This window comes from Chaetodon trifascialis, chromosome 5, assembly GCF_039877785.1.
Source record: "Chaetodon trifascialis isolate fChaTrf1 chromosome 5, fChaTrf1.hap1, whole genome shotgun sequence".
NCBI classification, from domain to species: Eukaryota; Metazoa; Chordata; class Actinopteri; order Chaetodontiformes; family Chaetodontidae; genus Chaetodon; species Chaetodon trifascialis.
The window spans coordinates 13,347,093-13,369,871 of record NC_092060.1 but is presented as its reverse complement, the minus strand read 5'-3'; the positions used below and the strand labels follow the sequence as shown (position 1 = coordinate 13,369,871).

At 42.2% G+C, this 22,779-nt stretch overlaps 1 protein-coding gene across 1 annotated transcript; it reads left to right on the top strand.

Moving 5' to 3' along the window:
- Positions 1-124: 124 nt before the first annotated feature.
- dok3 (docking protein 3) lies at positions 125-5,696 on the top strand. Its single transcript, XM_070962171.1, has 6 exons — positions 125-181; positions 1,796-2,098; positions 2,396-2,486; positions 2,682-2,686; positions 3,992-4,156; positions 4,815-5,696. The coding sequence occupies exons 1-6, from the start codon at positions 125-127 to the stop codon at positions 5,694-5,696; spliced, it is 1,503 nt and encodes a 500-aa protein (XP_070818272.1).
- The last annotated feature ends 17,083 nt before the right edge of the window (positions 5,697-22,779 follow it).

Sequence of the window (22,779 nt, the reverse complement as noted above, 5' to 3'; positions counted from 1 at the left end):
GTGACGTCACGGAAACTATTATTTTAATGACACACGAAACTAATTTTATCCTCTTTAGTAGTTCCATCGCGACCACAGAGCAACAAGTGCTAGAGTGAAAGATTTACAGGCAAACCTTACAAGCATGGATGTCATCTTCAAAGAAGGGCTGTTGTACCTCCAGGGGACCAAGTTTGGAAAAGTAAGTTTGATAGAAATTTCACAAAAGATTGTGGCTTTTTAATGTCAGTATTGAAACTGAACAGCTCGGTCATGATTAGATGACACTTTTGCTTTCGTGAACTGCTTGGTCAATGAGCATGGCTCAACTGGCAGTACAAATGCTTTTCAGAGATTGTCAGTCTGACATGGAGCCTATCGCATCCAAAAACCCATCTATTACTCTGAATTATTCATCAACAATACAGGTGGGTCCAAGAGTACTCTCCCAAAACCTGTGGGCATTAAGTAAAAGGTAACAAATGTTGAACGCAGTAATAGAAAAGCTACATATTATTTAAATGTAAGTGAAAAAAGATTGTAACATTTTCAGACAGTATTTGTTATGGCTGTCACCGTTGCACTGTGGATGGCATAGACTGAGCAAGTTTTTGCACAATAGAAGAAATTGCCTTATTCAAGACCTCTCGTAAGCTTTTTGCCCCCTTTGTTTTCAAATGTTCCTGAAGACAGCGCTGTAAAACGGTGGCAGTATTGTTCAGGTCAGCGTGGAGATGATTCTGTGTGACCACATCTGGAAGAGCCACGTAAATATTTCCACAATCACAGTCAACTTAAGGACATGTAGTGCTGCTTTTTCCACTCCATAACCTCATTGTAACCCTGCTGCAGCTGTAAAATCATTATGACTGGTGAAAATCTGGTATTGGTTCTCCCATATTAAATACTATCAATTAATATTAACTGAGGCTGGTTATATCTATTCATTTGGTTTCATCAAAGAGTTGACACAAGTCCCTCATTAGATTATCTGTACTTAATTTTTACACTATATTAAACTACTAAAGTGTTAAAAAATGCAACCCAAGATGTTTTTTTGATTCATGCAGGTCTTAAAATACTGGTTCTTGGAGGATATACTGATATAAGGTGTGACTCACTGACTTGGTTTGTGAAAGTCCCTTCAAACTTTAAATTATCCGCAGACTGGCACAGGGCTATTTTTTCAGCACCTGGGAAAGTTTGGCCAGGAGGAGTCTTTCATAGCAGCAGCTGTACTCAGGATGTGCTGCCCACGAACAGATGAAACACAGTGTGCACGAAAAGAACAGAAAACAAGAAGAAATGTTAAAGACAACAGAAAAAAGGCAAGAAAAAGGAGAGATCTTAAACACTAATGATAAAATGAATAAATAAGAACAAAACTGTAGCTGATGGAGCATGAAGTGAATGATCCAGTAGGTCTAAGTGGGTCAGACAAACATATTTTAATTTTTACTTTTTATAGGACCGTAAAACTACAAAGAGGCTGTTAGAGACTGGAGGATGAATGAACTAAATGTAGCATCACTGAGGTCATTCATGTGGTCATCTGAAGACAGTGAGAAGCATCTTGAATTCAAGTCACTAACTTACAGTGTATGATTGTTTTACACTGTAAAAAAAAGTGCATCAAAATAATTAATAAACTAATGTGTGAATCTATTTTTCTCAGATGTGCTGTGGGAGAAATGCGGACGTTAAATTATAACAGATTCTAGTTTATAGGCTTAACTATGTTATACCATAGTAACATAAGATCTAAAACACTTAAAACAGTCCCCTTTTCTGTTTCCACCTCTGCCATCTTCAACAGAAAACATGGCGAAAAATATGGATGGTTCTTTTCAAACCCAGCTCCACAGGGGTGGGACGGGTGGAGCTCTACACTGTGTTTGACAACAGCGCTGTTACTGAACAGAAGAAAGCTGGTTGGCAGAAAACACCAGAGAGAAAAGTGGTGCGTCTGAGTGACTGCCTCAGTGTCAGCCCTGCTCCAAAGGAGTCTTGCCCCCAAGGGTGCACAGCCTTCAACCTCAACACCATCCAGTGCAGCTACACCCTGGCCTCCACAGCGAGCCAGGACTGGCTGAGTGCCCTCTGTCTTCTAGCCTTCCAGGTATCAGACATCTCTCCTCTTGATCAGTGCAACTCTCACCTCTTCTTTTTATATGAGGATTAGTGTTATCATTTGGGAATGGTGGGGATAAACCTTACCCACATACCCACAATCAGAGACAGATAGCACAATGAGGAAGTGAATACAATACCTGTAACTTCTGCCACTTCACTTCTCTAATTCTCGTGCTTGCACAACTTATGCTCCTTCTTGCATCTTGCCTCTTTGAAGTCATAAAGAGTGATAAGAGGAGAGTGTACACTCCATGTAGTGTTTACCATGCCACTGTGTTTACAGAAGGATCCTGGAGAATCAGACAAAGGGGGTTTCGAGAGAGGAAATGGCTTGACCATGGAGGACAATGATCTTTACTCATCATGGAAAACCGGTAATGACGACAGCTGATCAGTCCACAAACCATCAAAAATAATTTTCAGTTCAGTCAAAGCCAATTGTTGTCTTCTGGGTCTTATTTGCATAGTTTTTCTACTGTACGCTGTACTCACAAAGGTAATTGATGCAAAGGTGCCATTGCTAGGGGACTGTACCAAAGTTATCAGTTGGGGAGAGGGGGTCACAAAAGGTGAAGTATGGCATAATTTGTCTTAATGCAAAAGACAGGGGAGTTTGACTTTTTGGCAGAGCGGAGGAGGGTCTTTTATTCTTGTCCTTGATTATATTTTCAGTTCCTTAATTTCTGTTTCTGCATCAGAAAGACAGCGTTCACTTGCAGCATGGTTTATAAATATGCACTTTGAGAAATGTGAAGGACAACAGTTCTGTTTCTGTGTAAGTGTTTTCTTAATGTGTACACTGGTGGTGCCATGTCTATATGGTGTCTTTTATATGCTACATCACCATGTCTAAGCATTTCCACTTCAGTCAATCAAAGAGTGCCACACATGCCTTCGAGCCTTACCCCCAGTAATTTTCAGCCCCTAAAAAGAAGTCAGACAGCCAGGGTTTCTGACATAACATACCTGAGGATCCAGCCCAAGCAGCTTGCAGGGGGGCCTACGGTGAATAGAGGGGTATCAGACCGGCCAGGTGTAACTAGGTATCGGTATTCCAGAGGGGTGGGTGGAGATTGAGGTGGGGACTACTTAGATTCGCACATACTGCATGAAGGCAAAGGTGTAGAGCTACATCCCCCAGCTCTTTCATTCATGTCTGTCCGCATATGTCTCTTATTTTTCTGTGACTCAATCTGTATTGAGTGTTTTGTCACAGTGATTTTATTTGTGGTGCTTTAGCCACAACCGGTGGTGTTTTTGTCCCATCAAACTATGTTGTAGTGATGCTGCAGCGCTCTTACATCAGCAGTTAACCTGATGAATCCAGTTGGTGTTGTCATAACTGATCGAAATAATAGCCAGAACTGCAAAAATTACATTCAAGTTGTGAGAAACTGAAATTACACTTGTAAGGTTGTCAGAGTAAATTGGAAAATATGTTAAATATATTGGTAAATATATTAAAGGAAAAATATCAAGAAAAGGAAAAGCAGTGGAGTTTAGATTTCATAGCATCATAAATTCAAGACATCAGCAGAAACCTTGAATATGTGTGAGCAGTAGCCACTAATTTATTCAAACATGGACGGCAGAATGTATTAGCGTCAGCAAGCTCAGGCTTAAATAAATGTGTTTCCTTTTATTTCCTAACGGATTACACATCTGCTGAAAAATCCAGCCAGCCCAGTCACGTGGAGAGATTAGTAGAAAGCAGGCAACTTTGAATCAGCATTTTTCTGTGTGAGAATATACTTGGTGTAAATTTATTCTCTTGGGAGGTCATGAAAAAACTAATACTTTCATGTGTAATGATGCTGCGCTATCCTCAGTGTGCTGTGCTGCTTTCTCATGTTTAGATCCGACCCTTCCTCCAAACCAGTACCAAGTGACTGTCCAGAGCACGGAGGCATCCAGGAGGTGCCAGCTGGCTGGAGAGTATCTGATCTCCCCAGAGAAACAGGCTGTGCTGCTGCTGGCCATCCATACTGGTCACATCATCTACCGCTGGCCATACACGTTCTTACGCAAGTTTGGACAGGTTGAGGTAAATTGCTTAATTCCCCCAAATCGGAAAAGATACAAAAATGAATTCTAACTGCCTCGCCACGGTCATAATAAACCTGACTCGGCTCAGATCATTCATGTATCGTTAAAGGAATAGTTTGACCTTTTGGAAAAAGGTCACAACACTTCTTGGCTTTCTTGCCGAGAGTTAGATGAAAAGATGGATACCCCTCTCATGGCTGCACAGTAAATTTGAAGCTAGCCGCTAGTTAGCTTAGCTTAACACAGCGAGTGGAAACATGGGGAACCAGCTAGCTTGGCACTGTTTTACCTTTGGACAGAATGAAGCTAGCTAGTTCTCAGGTTTACTGTCTTTGTGCTAAGCTAAGCTAACGGGCAGGTGGCTCCAGCAGTGTTCAGACATGATACTGGTGCGTGTACGCATCATTTCCACATTTCAGTTTTTGGATTAAACCAAAAAAGATGTAATGTTTCATATCTTGTTGATTTTGTTGCTTTTGGACAGCTGTTTTCTCCTTTCCAGTCTTTATGCTAAGCTAAGATAACCAGCTGCTGGTAGTGGCTTCATTTGTAGGCTACATCATAAAGACACAAGAGTGAAATCCATTTTCTCATAAAGCTCAGCATGGAAGGGAATTAGCATATTCTCCAAAATGCATTAATGGATGTGATTGCAGGGTGGATTCAGCATTGAAGCAGGCCGTCGCTGTGAGTCAGGAGAAGGAGTGTTCATCTTCCTGTCCAGACATGGGCTCCAGATCATGCAGACTATCTTACAGCAGTGCTCTGTGAGGAGGAGGTCCTCTGTGCAGCCACTCAGTGTCCACAGAAGCTCATTCATCGACCAGTCGCCTGTTAACCTCCCAACCACAACCTACCGGCCCACCGGTCCTCCTTACCACAATCCTGCGGATGTTTCTGCTGACGCAGAGGACGAGTCTGCCCACCACTACTCTACTATTAAATACGCCTCTCTACCAGACATCAAGCAGCTACCTCCTGTCAAACCTTATCTCTCTTATAGCAAAGAGGCTGTGGGAGAGGAAGGTGAGGGTGAAGTGTGTCATTCCCTGGAGGCTGTAAACCTAGATAATCTCACTGAGGACAACATTTATTACAACCTAAGAAAAGCCACGCCTCCTATTATGAGAAAAGACCTGCTCAAACCTGAGACACGTGGTGATTCAGAGTGCATCTATGCAGATGTGAAGATAGTTGATTCTCCCTTAAACCCCCGGCTGCAGCCATTTTCGTCACCCTTCCCTCAGCTTCTTCCTCCCTGCACACTTCCCCAATCTGTTCCCTTCATCCTACCCAAGCCTCGACACCAGCGTCAGCCCCCTGTGAATAACTACATCCAACCAGGGTACAATACACAGGCACAGGCAGTGGATGACATGAAAGAGATGGAGCAGGCCATCAGCTCCTCTACCCGGGCTCTCCCCACAGAGGCCCCTGGCAGTTTTAAACACAGGCTGGCAGAAATCATTTCCAAGGACCTGGCAAAGTTCCAGCCACCTCTTCCCTCTGGACTGGGCAGCCCCACATTTTCTCAGTAGGCTTGAAGGAGCGATTTTAACCATGACAGACTGTCATACAGCATAATTAGCTTCTTTATTTCCTTGAAACCTCCTCTGCTTTGAACGTTAAGCTTCAGATCTCGGCTCGTGGACGTTTGTATGTTTATCTGCGGTGCTGGAATGTAGCTAAGAACATTTACTAAAGTGCTGTACTTAAGTGCAATTCTGAGGTACTTGTACTTCACTTGAGTATTTCAGTTTTATGTGATACTGTAATATGGCAAATATTTTACTTTTTACTCAACAGCATTTATTTTTGACAGCTTTAGCTACTTTGCAGAGTCAGATTATTAATACATAACATAATCAAACAATCAGCTGCAACATGAGTGATGTTTATGCATGAATGCATCAATGATTATAATCCAGTAACATAATCTAAATGACTCTGGGTCATTCTGCATAATGAGTGCTTTTAATTTAAAATTTTTTGTAATTCTATTTTAGTGTGAGTAGCTTTGTACTGTTCCTTGAGAGAAAGTTTGAATGCAGGAGTTTTACTTACTTACTTTTACTTACTTTTTCCTTATAGCAGTATTGTTACTTCACTGGAATTATTGAAAATATATTTTGCAGTATATTTAATGTGGCATTTGCATTAGTTGATAAGCTGAATGACTGCCTGTCTGTTGGACTGTTTCATTATGGAATTAACATTAATAATAATGTTCCTTTGTTATATTCAGTGAGATGCACAAAATGTTTGATATTAGCTTTAGTTTGTGCAGTTCCTTCTAAATTGACAGTTTTTCAGGCGTATGGAAAGACCAAGAACCCAAGTTTGGTATAAATACTGCATTTTCAGTCTGATTTAAATTAGAAATGTTGAAATCTAGCTTACTCAGTATATGGCAATATAAAAAAAGAAATACACAAAAACAACTTGAAATATACAGTACACTGATTCTTCAAGTATATCTTTATTGTAGCAAAACAATCATTATAAAATAGCTATACATAAATATCAAAATAACGGTTTTTAATTTAGACAAATGTCACTAATGACACTGGGAATGTCTTTAGTGATGGTTCAGGCCATAAAGTGCATTTAAGAAGGCCTCTGGAGGTTCATCATGGCCCCTGGAAGTAAAAAGTCCAAGATCTCAGTCAATGTTTTTGACTTCTACCTGCTTTTTCATTTGGCAGTGCAACCTCTACGCTATTCAAAATGACAGGAGCACAGGACTATCTCGAGTGATCAACATTTCTACTGGCTGGAATATTTGGTTCTCCTGGTTCTTTCTATAACAGATGCTGCAGTAGAGAAAGTGATGAGTCAGTGGGTTTCTGTTACTGTCCTCCAGTCAGACTTTCATCCATGTCACTCAAGTGCGAAGATTCCCCATCACTGCTGCTTGAAGAGGTCGTTGATTTATTTGACCCAAAGTCAGATGTAGGTCCAAGTATTATAAAGTGGCCGACGGAGGCGCAGGGGTCCCGCTGTTCTCCGGTCAGCGGGTTAGAGGGCGACCCAGGGGCGGCTGGCCGGAGAGGGTTGATCAGGCTCCTCTTGGCGGTCTTGTCCGCGGAGCCTGGACGCGGACTCCTGCGCTCCGGGTGAACCACACCGGCCAGGAGCTCCGACAGCTCAGTGATGTAAATCTGCGCCATCTGAAGGGTGTCATACTTGGATAACTTTCTCTCGTTTTCCAGGGAGGGGATGACGCTCCTCAGCTCGTCAAACGCTTTGTTCAGGCCGTGCATCCTCCTCCTCTCCCTGGCGTTGGCTGCGACGCGCCTGTGCCTCTGGGGAGCAAAGCGGCTCGTCTTGTCTCCCTCTGCTGCCTTGTCAGAGCCTATCGCTGCGATGCCCGTAGCGGACACGCAGTCAGGACTCACTGGCGCAAGTTTGTCCAGTGAGATGCCTGCGTCCGCAGCTCCGTGCACGTCCCTCCTGGCGAACGCATGGAGGGAATTTGAAGAAACCCAGGTCTTGGTGTTGATGTGGGCCAGGTTACGTTGCTGCAGCAGGGTGAAATCCTCTGGGTACTCCGGCCAACTTGAAAGCTCTGCTTTTGCAGTCATCACTGTGATGGCCTTTGGTCGTGCGCGGCAGGGAAAGGTCACACAGAAGACTCTGGCTGATGTCTCTGGAGTGGTTTGCACTGCGCCAGCATTTTATACAGCCTCCCCTTGGTCACCTTGGTGTCACTCCCAGAGCTCCAGCAGCTCTGACAGCCCTGCAGCCTCAGGAGGCAGCAGCCAATCGCGCAATCCCCCCTGACCCCGCCAAGGAACAATTAGACAAAGCTCCACTTTTTTACCCCTATTGTGCATTGTAACTCAATCACGACACTGTTATTATCCTCACACAGAGGGGAGCCCGACGAATTAATCATTTAAGAGCGTGGCTTACGTGTTAAGAAAAATTTGATCTCATGAACTTGTTCAACAGAGTCTGTGTTGCATGTCTGTTGGCTTAAGTTATTTAAGTTACAAATAAATAAAGGAAAAATGCGCGTGCCAAAACTGGATCGACAGACTTTTCCTTTTTTCTTTCAGTCCTTTTTGATTTGGCATTTTTATAAGGTGTTCTAAAAGTTCATATTTATTTATAAGGTAAATTCATCGGATATTAAGTCAGTTTGGTACAGACATTCAGGCTCTATCATCATCACCATCGTTCATGGACCTCTGCTCCCAGCTCCATGGAAAACCAATTTGGACATCTTTCTCAGGAGCAAAGGAACTGTCTCCTTAATTGGGTCTGATCCTTAAGGGGCCTGGCAGCCTTGAGGTTTGTTCTCAAACAAACAGTAAAAGGTGGACAATCTTTTGCGGTTTATTTGCAGAAGAATAATAAAACCAACAGGTGGAAGGCAAGGCTGGAGACACACCTGTCTACAGCAGAGCCACGATAACTGATAAATTGTCTGCGAGCGATTTATAAATCATTCAGCAGGAAACAAGGATCAAAACATGAACATGCAGGAGTCACAATGCAAGAACTTCCCTTATTGTTATTGTTGTTTTTGTCGCCATTTTTAGAAGATTAAGATATTATTTCCTAAGTTAGACCAAATCAAGTCAGATAAATGCATTTTAATTAGGCGCCTGTGCCTATCAGCTGCTGTCCCCTGGCACCTCACTCAAGCTACACACCTCTGTGTCACCACCAGTGTCACCCACGTCTCCCATATGCCGCGCGCAGCGACAGCTCAGCGTTCACACTGACGCTCACTGCTCTGACACAAGAGCTAATCACTCATTAGGTCATCAATTACAGCAGAGGAACCACTTCAGCACCGACGCAGACCTGTCCGGTGGGGGATCAGAGATGTGATCGTGGTGACTTGGATGAATTTGGCATTCAGCGCCCCTCTCCCTCTTTTTGTGTGTGTGCGTGTGATGGTCGGGGTCGAGCACTGGTAAAGAAAATCACCGTGACCTGCCTCGCCGCCAGCAGTTTAATGAGGCCTGGTCTTAGTTGAATAAATCGGCACGCTCTCCGTCCCGGGGTGTCCATTCATTTTTTCTTTTTTTTCTCCTACATGAATATTTCATTCCTTCAGCCCCACTGCCAGCGCAACAGCCTGTAACCCTGCGCACAGGCTTTAAAAATGCGACCACACTTCCCATCTGGTGCAGGGCGTGAGCGGGGGAGTGGCGGCCGAGGCCGAGGAGGTGTGAGGAACATTTCTAAGGTCAACTTTAGTGACCTCCTGCAAGAGAGAGAGACTGATGCGTCCCACCAGGCAACATGGCTGTCAACTGTGCTGGTCCAAGCCTCGTTGGGGGCCCTTATATGCATAAATCAACCCCCCACCATCATGAGTGCACACACAAATTAAGGAGTTAACCATAACTGAAAGCCATAATTATTGTGAGAGCGGTTTACAACAATGCAAAAACACTCTATCACAAGTAAAGACCACATTTAAAAATTTTACTTAAGTCAAAATATAATCAGTAAATTGTATGCTTCTTAAAACATGAAAAGTAAAAGCAACTGACCGTTTTAGGAGCTTTTGGACTATTAATACACACACATTCATGTGTAAGCAGCATTTTCAATTGTTACTGTAGATGTTCTCGCAAATGGCCTTTAAATCTTGTGAAATAAAGAGATTTATTCAAAAAGGTAGTGTAGTATGGGTAATTAAAGTGGCGTGCGATGGAAACAGTCAAGTCCAGTTACATGAAACTGTACTTGAGTCACTTTCCACCGCTGTGGATGAGTGAGACTAAAGAGCAGTGGCAGTAAACAAGTGATCCATGGAGGAGAAACAGCAGCATCTGAGAAGGGTATGCTGGAACAACTACTCTGACATTTGCACCATGAAAATTGTTACACAGTTGTGAACTTTACATGGTAAAAATATGCAAACCGGGAATAGATTTGAGCTAAATCACTGACAGAGAATAAATGAATTAGGTAACCTGCTCAGTGTGTGTTTTTGCATACAGAAGCAAGCAGTAAACAGCATGTCAGCAGCTGGAAACAAGCTGTTTTATTAACCTGTAATCAAATATTTATCTCTTTTTGCACCAAAATCATGTAGTGATATCTTTTCCCGCTGTGGCCAAAATGCAGCCAACTCCACTGTTAATGCCTAAATTCTGGGAAGGCTCCTCCGTCCCTCAGGTGTTTGTGTGACCAGTGCAGTATGTCCTGTTTCAATAAACATGTTTCTCTTGTTATCTGGGCAAAATTACAGGATAAAATCAAGCAGATCTGAAGAATGAAGCCAACGCCAAAGTGCAGTGCAGTTCCTTAAATGGCCACTTGAGGCTCGCTCCAAAAGTGAGTCAATCCCCATAGACCTCCATATCAAAATGCCCAACTTTACAGCAGAAATAAACATGTTTACAGGCTGGTACAAAAAGCAGCTTTGGTCTCCACAGCTAATTTCCCCCTCCATGACAACTAAACTGGAGGAGAATTTTTATGTAACTCACTCATTTAAATTATTGAGGCTTAAAGTTCTGTATAATTATGGGCATGGCAGTTTTCAGTGACAGCTAGCAGCTAGATTTCAGTAGCCATGCTTCGTTCAGCTTGCATCAGCTCCACCCACACTCCACCTCTTCGCTCATTTTTGGATTAGCTAAGAGTTTTAGGGAGTCTGGCACTGCCAAGATGGTGGCAGGCAGCACCACTGTCACAGGGCTTCACAATGGCTCTTCAAAAACCTGTGATGACGCCATGGAAAGCACATCGTTGAACCCACTCAAAATAGAACATGGATGGATTTCTGGATTAAATGTATCCAGATACCTCTTGGAACAGGATCCTGGGCTCTCTATGTTATGATAGGACACAGCAGCCACTGGAAATTATTTATGTGCTTCACTAATGGAGATGGTCAGGTAGGCTGTAGTGTCAACTACAAGACTCAATGAAAAGCAACAAACTATCTTGATGTTAGCTTTTACAAAATGCCTCAGCAGCCACATGACTCAGTTTATGGCCTAATGGTTTCATAACTTGTTGCTGGCATGAGTGCATCACAGACAACTAAACCCAACCAGCAACCCCCAGCACACAGTGTGTAGCGCATATGTGGTGTAGCAGGATTTTCCTGGGATGATAATGGAGCGAGCGAGAGCACTTCCAATAATAATACATTGTCTCATCGTTCTAATTTCTAGTAAATGAAGCAGGCCTAATCGTGAAATTAAAGCAGTCCTCATTCCACCAGGGATGCCTTCAGACCTCCTCCATTACCCCTTGGGAAGCACAGTTGTGGAACCATGGCCCCAGGCAATCTATAATTAATTCAATTCTATTTTTGAGACTTCAGTTTGAAGCGCTGTGTCTCTGTTTCATTGTACACCTGTTCAACGCTTCACAGCAGCTTATAAGAACTGCATTACAACATACAAACCACAGAGGCTTCAGAACTTATGATAGTTTTATGGAGGTGTAATTTTGTAATCATTTTCCAGTAAGTTCCCCGAGAAAAAGTGTCAATTTTATTACTAATTACAGAGGAAATAGGACATTTCTCCGAAGTAATGCTCAAATGAAACTGAAGTAATTATTAATTCATCATTAATTTATTCTTGGTATCCTGGGTTGCAGGCCTGCCTGTTTATAAAAACATTTTTTAAGGTCACCTGACCTGCTGAGTCTGTTGATTGCTTTACTGAGTTCATTGGAATTAATTAATTGGAAGTGCACCAAATGAACAGTGTCTCCATTTTACTCACAGCCAATATTACATTTTATTTCCGGGAGAATTATTTTGAGCTCATGGACCCTTAAAGCATCACCATAACGACCAAAGGTTTGAGTTTCATAAATAAAACTGTAATATTCACAAAGGCAGTGTGGCTTTTCATGTGAATTTCACTTATATACCTACAATATTGTCCAAGTTTCATTGAGCTGTGTCCTTGTGACCCCTCCGCCCCACCCTCACTGATCCTTCAGGTAGCATCAGACCAACAGGTGGACATGATTAGAATGACGCAATGACGCACTGAGAGGACGTTTCTCCCTCTTCTTGGGTCTCTCTCGCGTTTTAATTAAAGACTCCTTAATTTCGTAACAATAGAGCGTTTCCATTTTTTTAATCATTCACCAAGAACAGTGAGCCTCTTGACGGTGGGAGCAGTCTACTCTGTAATTATCCTCACGCACCCGAAGCTACCGGAGGTGGTTCTGCTGAGCAAAGAGAGGACTCTTAATGCCGGGGTTCAGACGCAAATTAGGACGATTAGCGGCCTCATTAATTTGGGAAAGGGGAAGTAATATTCTAGTTAAAGTAACGGTTCATTAAGTCAATGTTATCTGTGGTAGAAGGCTAATTGATGAACTCTGAGGGAAGGACAATAAGAGGGGATGACTTCACGGTTACACTGAGAGGACTGTGCTGAGTCGGCAGAGCTGAAGGTACTTCAGAGGAGGACCTGTTGATTTACGACACTTTTTTTTAAACCGCCTCTGTCATCGCGAGAACAGCCGCGCAGCCGATGGCTCCACTGAAGGAAATGTCGCGATGCCTGATATTTCGTCTCTGCAGGGTGCCGTTTCCATACGCCGCAGGGGACAGACGGGGACCGCAGGGTCAGGGGTTTAGTCAGCATGACGGGGACAACAAAGCGGGTCTTCAAAGTCAGACCTGCACCACTGATCACAGGTGTTGCCCGCTGCCTTTAGTGAGACACGTGTCTCCTCAAAACAGACAATTTAGGTAAGAAAGCATTCGAAAATGTATTTTGATTACACACATAGCAGTAACTCTTATCCCATTGTTGAATACTTTAAAGTACACCAACACATTTATTGTTATAATGCTCCTTTACACTGATACTTTGATAAATTATGCTGATAACACTTCTGTACTTTCACATTATGAATGCAGGAATTTTAGAGTAAATGTACACTGTGGTATTGATACAGTTAAGCATCTCTGTGCACATGCACATTTTTCTATTTTTGCCACCTCAGGGTAAAATGAGTGCACTACCCATCTATTTACCGTGCACTCTTTGTGTATATGAAAATACAAGAGCTTGGTTTTAATGGGAAATTTGTGCTTTTTTCTTCACATGTGACAGGCTAAACATGCAGTTTCGAGTGAGCTCCTTTCTTGTACCAAGACACCATATGGCAGATACGGCAAACATGGAGTGGGCTGTATAGACCCAGTCCATCAAAAGAAGAAGAAAGGCTTCCAGACACTTGAGCATCAGGGACTCTGAGAGCTGTCAGCGCTGGATAAACACTTACAATGTGTAATGGATCCTCAGCCTATTGTGTCCATAATAACATCTTTGCATGTTGTTTTGATGCACAGACAAGCACACAAGTGAACTATAAATATCAGCCCGAAACATTTTTATCAGGGTGGATTATTTGCAAAAATTTATGGTCCTAAGGGAAGACGTTGATTTCACTTCATATGTTAAAACAATGATAATTATCAAGATAAAATATACACCTTGAACACAACATAGGAACATATTTACACTGTGTTGCGACCCAGTAAGACAGTGCTATAATAAACCTTTGTGGAAAATAATGTTAAATTGTTTTTCACACTGCGTCAGAGAGGTGATGATGCCATCTGGTGATTGAAGCTATGGTTTGTGGTGTTGCTCTTCCATATATGAAAATCAGGTACAGAAAAAATTCTAAACAGACTAAAGAGTTCAATACAGCATAAATACGAGGCTTTAAAAGGTAGCACACAGCTGAGTCAACACACAAACAGCACACGTGACACAAAGGTATCTGTCATTGTAGGGCTCTTGTATCGCCTCAGAGTTGAATCGTACAGATGTTTGTATGTTTCTGATCATTCATGAGCTTGAAATTTTCGTCCTTCGGTTCTCTGAACATTTGAATATATATCTTATTTAGTGGTCCATTTCAAAAGAGAATAACCGTTGTGATCGCTGACATCTCAGCTGCTCGTTGGTATTTTATGATATTTGAGTAATTTCTGGTATTCTTTATTCATTGAGCGCTAAACGCAAACATGACCAGAATGCTATTTGAAGCTCAAAGCTGAAATCTTTAGGTGAACGGTTAAGTGGTGGTTAATATGGTAAATTAATCTAATAGGAGAATGAAGAATGTATGGTTGCACGTTTCTGAATGGACATAAAAAGACACATAAATGAAATAAAATTGTGTAATTTCACCAGAAACCACCAGATGGAGACAGCACAACATACTCCCCACAGTCATGATGTTAGTAAACTCAAACATTATAACTGTTTTATTTTCAAATCAAGTAAGACATCATACATATATAAATACCATCACACTGTATGCAGCGAAACAATCCTTTATGAGCTGATAGGGTTATTTAGCAGCTGTCTACCAGACATAAATCCTCCAGGAGACAGACAGTTGTCTGAGAAGGGGATATCTCTGGAGGCTCCAGCGATGGTCAGCAATCAGAAGGCTATTTACTGTGAGGATAAAGATGTGTATCTCATCATAATAAGGTCTTGCTCAATTCACTGGGGATTACATCCCTCATGATACGGGCCAAGATGTGATGGCATCCGCAGCACAGCCGCTGCTCCACTAAACCTTCACTGCTGAAAAAAACAGAAGACCATAGTCCCTAAACATCTTCCAGTGTGAACACAGGAGATCTCGCCTGTCATTTCCTGTCATTTTCATTTTCATTGATAAAGTAAACCTGGGTAAGAGCTCCATCCCAGCTGCCAGTGCTACACAGCTGTCAATAGAGGGCAGTAGTGCTCTATGTTTGGTGGAGAGCTGCAAGTACAGCAGCATGTGGCTGCCGGTCAGTCAAGATGAGCAACACTTTGCCTGCTGACCTCTTTGACCTTGCTGACTGAATTAAGCGTGCTGCACAAAGTGAGAGCGGTTATGAAGTTATGTGGACATTGGTGAATCATACAAGGCTGCTTTCAATAAGGGATCCTTGAAAAATGCATGACCTTCAATGTCTTTAGTGCCTGTGAAGTCAGTGAACTGCCTTGGAAATGATTGTGGACTCCTCACATCTTCCTCTTGTCATCCTCTTTGACTTGATCTCTACTGCCTGTCTATTATATGCAGCGATGTTTGGTGAGTTTCCCACATTTAACAATGTCCATACTGACACAGAGTGGCAGGATGTTGGGAGTAAGGCACAATATTCAGAAAAAAAGATTGATAATTATGTCTGTCATGATCACGGTCAGAGGGTTAGCTCAACAAGATTATTTCATTAGACAGATAGTGACAGCCACAACCAACTTCAATTATAATCATGCCAGCCCTGTAATTTGGCAGTAAAGATTATTCATCAACCTTCAGTATGGATTTTCTATGGTCGATTAATGTAATTGGATTGAGAATCACTGATGTCTCAGTCTGATCTGACATCTGAGCTGATGTCAGATTCTCTCGGCAACAGGCTTTGGCTTCATATTTGGGAGCTTTGAATTATGGGTGCCTGAGCTGTATTTAAGCATTTGAGGTGTCTGTATGTGGAGTGTGTGAGTGAGAGTGTGTGAGAAGCCAGAAAGTGAGAAAAGGGAAAGAAAAAGAGCCTTGAGCGTTTACGAGGTGACAATGAGGCAGCGTGTCCAGCTCCACGAGGGGGCACGTATAAATAACCTTCATTATGAAAAGAGCAATTTTCTGCATCTGCCTGCTAATTTGGCACGTTGGATTGGTGTGATCTCTCCTTTAAAAGAACTAATGTTAGATGAAGGGGGCTGCCATATATGAGGGCAGTAAGGAGAGAGAAATGAAGGGAGACTGCTGATGGTGAGCAGCATCCTAAACTGAGCCCAGTTGATTCGCTCTTATATTCCCTTCAGTGGTTTCTATCTGTAATGTGGGCTGGTAGGGGTACCAAAGGATTAGTAAAGGTGGTCATGGCTCCTGCATGGCACTTGCTGTCTCTCCTTGCTGCCCTCTTTTCGGTCATCCTGCACTTAGAAGAAGATAAAATGTTGACGTCATAAATCTTAGGATTTATCCAGGACGTATATTCCCGAGCCCAGAAGCCAAACTGAATGGAAATCATTAGCACGTTGTCCTTCATTGTGATCCCTACTCTGCAAAGTGCAAGTTGGGGTGCCAGGGGAGCGTGTCATAGGTGAGCCTCTTGGCTAAGGGAAACAGCGATGGATGAGACCAGCGAGGCAAAGGTGAGGGGTGAGAAAGAGAGAAAAAGGGGGAGACTGGTAGGATCTGGAGTGTGTAGTCAAAGGGAGGTGGCAGCTGTTGTATGCGATGAGAGGTGTGAAGGATGTGTTTTTCCTGCATAGCTCAATCCTCTGCAAACACGAACAACTCTCCCCCATAGTTTGAATTGCAGCCTGATAACAGTTGTGAATCAAATCATTTTCCTGTGCAGTACATTGTGCCTTTACTCTGCTGTAACCACAAAGAGACCACAAAGTTGTTTTTTTATTCATCCTCAAAAGAGAATTTCTGTGTCAGAGTCCCACTGCGTTCACATTTGTGGTAGATAACACGGCAAATTGTGTTTGTATGATTTATTCAGTTGGATATAGACGGTGAACTGACAGACGGGCAACAGTGGTGTTAAGTGCAGGACTGTACTCACTGACAGAAAACAAACTGGATTTTCTGAACATTCTGCTCTCAGACCAGATGTTGAAATTTAGGAAAATCAGTGCACACACAAGCTGTGCTTTTTATGCAAATACATGTCTTGTTCTTAAATGTGACTCTTCAAGTCACATTTAAAGAAAAAAATTAAAGAAAAACACAGCACTGACTAGTCTAGTGGAATATTTTAGCTTATCTGAGCTTTGAAAAAATAGTTTTGCATTTATGCACTTATTTATTGCTAAGGGTTAAATGAGAAGATTGATACCACCCTCATGGTTCCATGAGAGCTATGCTTCTGGAGGCAGCAGTTTGTTAGCTTAGGGGGAGACAGCTATAGCCTGTAAAATCACAATAAGTTGAACACATCAGATGAGATACAGTGTGGGAAATAGATATTCAACATGGCAACACTTTTTTCATGACACATACAGCATAATGCAGCATTCAAGTGAAACTGAGAGCAGACATTAACTCACTAAAATTACATCGATGAATAAATAGCAACATTCCAATCCATCAAAAAGTTATGTGCAATAAAATGGAATGACAGGAAAAAAAGGAGTGAACACACTGAAAAAACTGCACTAAACCAGCTGGTTCCACTAATTACTTCTACTAGCTGTGCTGATTAAAATCAGCTGTGTTGGGACATGTTGGTAGGTTTGTATTTGCACTCTTTGAAACAGGGTTATCTGTCTCTGAATGCAAGTAAAGAAATCATTTGTTACCAAGCTGTCACGCAAGAAACACCTCATGATGGGTAGAGTGAAAGAACTTTCCCATGACCTTCAAAACATCATTGGTCAGCAACATAGTGATGGCACTGGTAACTGAGTTTCTGATTTCTGAACTCTTAAATGTGCCTACAAGCACCATTATCTGCAAGTGGAAGGAAGATGACATCACCGCACAGAGGAGCTCCTCACAAGACCTCCAAAGGAGACCCCGTTTACACTTAGGGAAAACGCATATTTTTTCATGCGGTTTGGCCCCTTTGTTTACACGTAAACGGAAAATGATTTTTTTTTTCATCATTTTTAAAAACTCCGGCCAAAGTGGAGATTTCTGAAAACGCCGGCTATTTGTTGGCGTGTAAACTGGGTTAAACTGTGTTTTTTTTATTTTCAGTTGCATGTCACAACATGCAACTGAAAATACTTAACATCATGTGAGCGACCCATGTTTACACTCGCGCCCATAGGTTTGGCATAGTTACGATGCGCTCGACGGCATATTTATCCAGGTTCATGTAAACGACAACATTTTTTAAAACGATGTTGTGTGCACGATGTTATTTTTGAAAACGGAGGGGTCAAAATATCTGTTTTCCAAAATACCCTGCTATGTGTAAACGTAGGGCAAGATTCACCAGCCTGCCCCCAAGATTCGTCAAGATTTAACGACTGTCTGTGCTGAGGAATCAGAGAGATCAGTTTCTTCAAACACTTCTTGACCAAGCATTCATTAAAATTTAGTTAGCATGTTGAGAAGGGAGACTTTTTTTCCTGCATCATTCCACTTTATTGCACACAATGTTCTTTTATAGATTGGAATGTTACCATTTCTTCACCTGTGAAGTTTTATTGATTTAATACTCATGCCTGGTCTCAGCTGCAGTGAGAAATATGCTTAATGAAAATAATGATGTGTTGAATATTTATTTCACCCGCTGTATGTGTGTGTTTAATTATTGAGCTTTAGAGGGCTTGCTACCTCATGACGGAGCCAGGCTAGCTGTTTCCACTCTTTATGCTAAGATAAGCTAACCAGCTGCTGGCTGTGGCTTCATGTTTTGCATACAGATATGATAGTGATATTGATCTTCTCTTGGCAACAAAGCAAATAAGTGTATTTTCCCCCAATGTCGTACTTCTCCAGAATTAGTCTTGGCACACATTTTGAAATGAAAATCAAATTTTGATAATAAAAATCAATTTAACTAAAGCAATGCAAATGCCAGCACGAGGGCTTTTACGGTCTCTTTTAGAATTTTCAGTTGCTGGGATTTACTGAGATCCCATGATGCCGACTGTTAGTCCTTTTATTACTTTAGAGCCTAAACGCATCATATCATGGCTTTTTATTGTCCCTACAGTGGAAAATAGATTTTGCATCCTGTTGTTAAATGTGCACCACAAAAAAATGACTGGGCCAAGTCTGTCACCCACATGAAGGATCACACTCCAGATAGCTGCCCAAACAAAGCGAAGAACATGACAAACCTCAAACAAGAAACAATACTTTAGACATAAAAAGTGGCTGAGGACATCTGCAGGGCATCAGTAAACCGGGAGGATAGAAACACAGACTGGAATCATGGCTCTTTTGTTTTGTTGCTTTGGGCAAGGCTTGTCCTCCCCTCCACACACTCACTCGCTCACTCATTCTCACACACAGGCTTGAACACGTCTACGATAAAGCGTCCGCGATCAAAAACATAAGTGAATTCTGCCTGACAGTAAATTCTTGCTTTACTGTGACAGCCCTTGTTGGGCTTTAAGCTCATCCAGGGGTGAGTGGCGTCCCTGCAAAGAATAAAGGATGATTATTAAAGAAAAAGACCAGGGAGGCGCTGCTGAAAGGAGGCAGGGTGCCCAACATGCCTGGCATCACAAGGTCAAGAGCAATGCCCTCTGGCAGGAAGTGCTGTGAGGAATGGCAATGTCAGTCAGAAACCTCCCTCACCCCCTTGGACCTGTCAATTTGCCGGCGATAATTAATCTCTCTCTGGTTAAATATAAAGATTGTAAATCACAGCGGGAGCCTGCACCATTAGGGGGCCTTCATCTGTCAGCTGCAGACCTTGGCTAATGGCCCTTTGTAAGCAGAGCACTGGCTGAGGCAGCACACCAACCACCTACAAGTCCTGCTCATCATTTGTTTCTCATGGAGACATCCCGCCTCCAAGCCGCAGGCATGAGGACAGCAGTTGTAGACCAACAGAATTATCACCCTCAAAACCCATATCTTTATTCTGCTCTCAGTCCTAGTTGGTACCATGTGTCTGTGATGCATGCATTGTAAAATGTTTAAACACTGGCTTTGTTACTGGAAGATAAATAGTTTGATGGTGGTTTACACTGCAGATCAGTAATCAGACACTAATAATGGTTGGATTGTCAGGTTGGTCTCTTCGAGGGGTGAATATCCTCCCCCAGTATAACATAAACTAAATAAAATATTTGGTGCTACTTCCTACTTCAAGACTTCAAGACATAAGAGAGAGGGAGAGGGACAATTTACTCAGAGCTCACGTTCGTAGTGGAGCACATTCAGTGAACGAACCACCGGACATGCAGCGTCCCCTCGCTGTGAAAGGCTCAGAGACAGTCAGGCTCAGACACCTGTTTTTTCATACCGCAGGTTTCACCACACACTGTTAGCTATCATGCTATGTGCTGTTCAGTGTGCGTATCCTCATAGCTGTCCTATTGCTTATGCATGTAATATTAATCAATATAATGTCATATATCTGGACTGCAGCTCACGACCAATGTACCAATGTTGTTAAATCTTTGCAGCTAAATGTTAGCATCCGAAATCAGCTGTCTTGAACACTCCCCATTCCTCCTACAAACAAATGACTTGAATCATGAGTGTATGAGTGTATCCCCTCCTGTAAGCTCTCGACTGACTGATGGCTCAGCTGAACTGACTGAGAAATGAATGCATTGTTTCAGGAAATGACTCAGTTCAGTTTGTTCACCCAAAAGATTTGTTCTTTTGAATGAAATGTTAGCGAACGACACAAATTCATTTCTGCAGAAGGACTGCAGAGCATCTGTACCACAATCCATTTAAAAACAACTTAGATGAACAACTCCAAACCTGATGGATTGTTATCGTGGACAAACTCTTCATTAAGTAATGAAATGCCATTTTTATTTGCAGACCTGATGGCTCACTGTAACATGAGAATCTCATGGCTGCTTAATGCTCTGCTTTCTAGAGCATCACATATGCACCTATGTTAATGAAAAGTTATGCAGGAGGACGATATCGATCCAAGTGTTTTTTAGCTGACAACTGTCCTCAAGTGGCTAACTACATACATATAAAACATGAATAAATCAAGTATTAACAGATATTGAAGCAATAAGCCACAACTTAATAATAAAGCATTTATAAAGTTAGCTTTATTTATATAACCCTGAGCATTCTCCAGTCACTCTAATAAGCAGGCTACAGTTTATGTGAGAATAAATCTTTAATTTAACACAAACAAGCCAAGACAGTAAACACACCAAACACTCGTTTCTCAAGGATCACATCAGACTTTCATATCTGCTCTCTCCACTTGTTACACTCACAACAGTCCCCTGTAAAACAATAGCAGGTGGGAACTAAAATGACTCTTTAGCAAAGGGCCTGGCCAATTTAAATATACTTAAATAGACCATTTAAATATTGCACCTATAATTAAACCAACTAAACCACCTTCAGAGCACCGGTTGAAACCGTCTGCTTTCATGTCTGCATATAAAACACACCACTGCATATGAATCACTTATGCTGTGCTACAGTTGATCTGCATCTATTTGGATGACAGGAAACACAGACGAGCATCTCCGCCTTCCCTCTTGACTTCTAAAGCAGCCGCTCTGACGGTGCACAGTTTGGTGACTATGACACACAGGTTTGCAGAATGACCTGGATGATCATATATCTAACTTATGATTGGTTGTTCCGTTAAACAGATCATTTCAAGCTGTTATACAGGCTGTTCATGGCCAGCATTGATGGATAATGAGTATCAAGTATATTCAATGAGCAGAGTAATCTGTGTGTGTCCTTCACATTTACACACCTCTCTGAACATCCTTGCTATTCTGCGGAGTCCAGCAGCAGTCAGATTCAATAACGGTAAACATACAGTTGAGCCTTTAATTACTTGTACACAAACCTGTGACCCACTTCACGGTGATCATTATATCACTTCGCCGGTGCTTTCTGTAGAGCACTTTTTTTGAAAAACTTCCCTCACATCCTTTTGGACTCAGCATTACATCAACCATAATAAAGTTGTTTGTTTGTGTGCTTGTAGGGGGTAAACTCTGCGATAGTCTTTGAACGAGCTGTTAGCACTGTGCACTGTTGTGCTTGTTAAATGCTTTGTTGGAAGTTTGACACTCAGCTTCTCAGTCTGCACTCAACGCTGCCGACGGTATCCTTAAGTCATGAGGCTGTTTCATGCTGGGCCCCCTTGGGTGAGGGAGGGATGACAGGATAGCAGAAGAGGCAAACAACAAATGTGGGCACACACACACACACACACACACACATATACAGAGTCACCTTTAAAGTGTATGAGAGCTCCCTGATGCCAGTGCTGCCATACTGCATGACTAATGCAGCCCGCGAGTCACTGTTTCTCCTCACCGAGTCCCCAAGAGCTGAATTAATTGGCTGTCATCATGGTAGCTCTCACTCTCGCACACATACACACACACACACACACACACACACACACACACACACGCATTGAATGATCAAGATATAAATAAACTGAGCCAACATGGCATTTAAGTGACAGGCAACCATAAAGACTTTGTGCAACATTCAATGGCGGGCTCTTACTTTGGGGTTCCCATCAAACGTATGGAGCTAATATATGCACACATGTACGACTGTCGAGTTTGTGCTAGACAGGTCATGTTTAAAGGAATAGTTTGACATTTTGGGAAACATGTTTTTTTCTTCGCGAGAGTTAGATGAGACATTCAAAACTATTACGACTAATGCTAAATATTTTGAAAAATCTTACTTGTACTAAAGTACTTTTTATGTCAAGTTTTGCATATTGCAACATTTCAAGGCTCATCTGTTGGAGATTAAGAACATGTCATGTGTCATGTGTGAAAGTACTCAGCTGAGACTCTGGGTAAGATACATGTTCCAAATATTTACTTCGTGTCATGAGTGTGAGAAGTGTGAGAAGTGTGGTTGCAGCCGGGCCTGGCCTTGCAGATTGTGAACAGCATCAAAAACGCAATGAAAAAAAAAAAAAAAGAATGATGTCACCATGAGTTATGGGTAAGAATAGCATTATTGTACCTCTCT